We start from the raw sequence: 2,727 nt of genomic DNA, 5'->3' as shown, positions 1-2,727 counted from the left end.
TACTGGTTTAGCTAAACCAAATGACACACACGGGGGAAAACAAAATGGCTGCCATATAACCAACTAATACAAAACAATTAAACAAACATGAAACACCCCCCAGGCAATGAAGCATGTGATTTTATCCAATTATGCTGTCAGTGATACTTCAGCTTTCCCAGCCCTTTGCCACACCTTTTGCCAGACAGGAGGAGAAGCCAAACCCCAGGTAACTCAAACAAAGAAAGATGTATTAATATAACAAAACAGAAGTTTGACCTTGCAGTGTTAATATGTGTGCACGCCATATAAACATTGGAAGGTGTATGGAAAAATAAATACATTTAATAAAGAAACAATATTGAACAATAAGTAGAATATATTAAAGTAGTGACTGTAAATTAAACTAAAGTGAATCAACTAGTGGTGAGGTGTGGAGCTTACCATGTGTGGCATGCCATCACAGAGATGGACAACCATTCGCACTCACATTCACACCTGTGGGCAATTTAGAGTTACCAATTAACCTAACCCCACTAACTGCATCTCTTTGGACTGTGGGAGGAAGCCGGGGTACCCAGAGAGAACCCACACAAGCACAGGGAGAACATGCGAACTTCACACAGCCTGATGGTGGAATTGAGCCTACTTGCTGTGAGGCAAGCCACCGTGCTGAACCTTGTTGTTATTCTGGTGTAATATTTTTCATCCTGTGCATCATTGTCTCAGTTACATTTTGATCCCATGTAAATGAATTGCCTCAGTTATTCTTCTGAAGTCTAGGCCTTGTATAGAAGCCTTGTATTTCTTTCATGCAGCTATCACTGAATTGGTAGAGATCCCATTTCAAATAATAAAACAATAACTGCTACATTTGCATCATAAACAAGTCATATGGATTGATCACTGTATTTTTTTCCCTAAATTAAAGAACATCATGTGTAAGAGTTTAGTGTGTCTTACACAGGTACACAGGAAACGAAGCATAACACGGAGAACGGAAAGTCCCGTCACATGGGTTTTATTTTAGTATTTAAAAAGTTCAAGTCATGGTCAGGAGCATCTTCGATATATATATATAGATAGATAGATATAATTTATACACATACACACACATGGGAGGGGAACAGAAATGACAAAGAATATTGGCTTTCTTGTATTTCCGGTGAGACTGAATGAGTCCTTTTAGTTCAACACCAGGTGTCACTTCTGCTGTGCAGTAGGAGTGCAGCGTGTACGTCATGCAGTGTCTTATTTAGATTGCAGCAGTACTCTGACCAGCAGTCGTGGTGCTTACAGCTCCTTTCTTCCCTTGCCTGAAGAAACAAGTGAGATTATCAGTGACAAGCAACACAGACCTTTAGTTTGTCATCTTCACACAGAGTTGTGCGTGTGTATCGTTCTGAACTTGGCTTACTTGTTGTGATTTTTTAGAATGTGTCGTCCAAGTGGGGACTCTGGATTCACACACTTCTTCATATCTGCTTTTGTGGTAACACTGAAAGATTTTTAAAAAGAGGTATATTAGGAAGGAGCTGGAGAACACAGCAGAATCATACCTCAGGTCATCTTGTGGACTCACATGATCTCTGTATGTGGACAGAAGATACTTGGATAGTGTATCATTGGCTCAGCCTTGATGAGCTTTGGGCTGATTCTGCCAATGTAACTGTAACACTTGCATTTATTAGATTTGCTGGCTGGTTGTCCTGTGTAGGAAAAGACAGGAGCATTATCTGTCGATCAGCAGCCAAAATATCCATTTATATAAACAGGGTGAAGAAAAAAAAACAAGAAAGGAAAAAAATAAGATTTTCACAGTACCTTGTGCACCTAGGATAAGCAGGCAGGCAACGAAGGCAGTGACTAAGTTCATAGTTGTGGCTGTAGGGTGTTCACTGTTTCTGTCTTGAGTATGGCTCCTGATGCTGTGAAGCAGTAAGCATCACGCTTATATACACTGCCTGCACAAGTGGCCCCACCCCCCAAGAGGTGTTTTGCAACATTAATTTCACTTTCCAGAATGCCAATGGGTTGGTATACTTTATTAATCCACTGTAGGGAAATTACTCTCTGCATTTAATCCATTCACTCAGTGAAGCAGTGGGCAGCCACCAATCCAGCACACGGGGAGCACTGCGTAGGGATGGTACTTTGCTCAGGGTACCTCATGGTAGCCATTTGGTGGATTTGAACCCCCGATCATGGGGCGAATGGTCAACCTACTGAGCTATTTTTTTTATTTTTCATTTGCAATTTTGTTTTAATTATAATTATTTTTTAGAGTGGGTTTGCGCATTTCATTTCAACATTAGTTTTAGATTTTTAATGTGGGTGGTGTCTGTTATGAACAAGATTGTAAAAGTTTCGAACTAACTCAATACAAACACAGCAGTTCATGTCAGAAAGCCACTCCAGTCACAAAAATGTATTCACCAGACTGAGATTACCAAATGGTAAATGGACTGGTTCTTATATAGCACTTTTCTACTCTATCTGAACACTCATTCACACAAACACTTTTTTCTATGCTCTTTCGTGCTACTACTACTAATTCATCACATACCACAAATGTCAAGCATACGAAACAGAAGGCTTTAAAGTCAGGGTACCTTTATTGAAAGTCACAATAAATATTGTACTTTTGAACTACACAGCGAGTACATAGTAATTCATTAATGTTGTACAATTTTCACAGTGTTGACTCTGTGTGTCAGCAAAATAGATTTGAAATAAAACTATTTATAC

General features: G+C 39.4%; 1 protein-coding gene across 1 annotated transcript; it reads right to left on the bottom strand.

The window, feature by feature from the left end:
* Positions 1-1,037: 1,037 nt before the first annotated feature.
* On the bottom strand, positions 1,038-1,855 carry LOC146375786 (C-X-C motif chemokine 10-like). Its single transcript, XM_084947404.1, has 4 exons — positions 1,804-1,855; positions 1,562-1,688; positions 1,397-1,477; positions 1,038-1,295 (listed from the first exon to the last, which is right to left on the bottom strand). The coding sequence occupies exons 1-4, from the start codon at positions 1,853-1,855 to the stop codon at positions 1,235-1,237; spliced, it is 321 nt and encodes a 106-aa protein (XP_084803530.1). The 3' UTR covers positions 1,038-1,234.
* Between the last annotated feature and the right edge of the window lie 872 nt (positions 1,856-2,727).

The sequence above is a fragment of the Perissodus microlepis genome, chromosome 12 (assembly GCF_051167445.1).
Source record: "Perissodus microlepis isolate ML-2025 ecotype Zambia chromosome 12, ASM5116744v1, whole genome shotgun sequence".
Classification (NCBI taxonomy): Eukaryota; Metazoa; Chordata; class Actinopteri; order Cichliformes; family Cichlidae; genus Perissodus; species Perissodus microlepis.
This window is presented reverse-complemented; position numbering and strand designations above follow the sequence as displayed.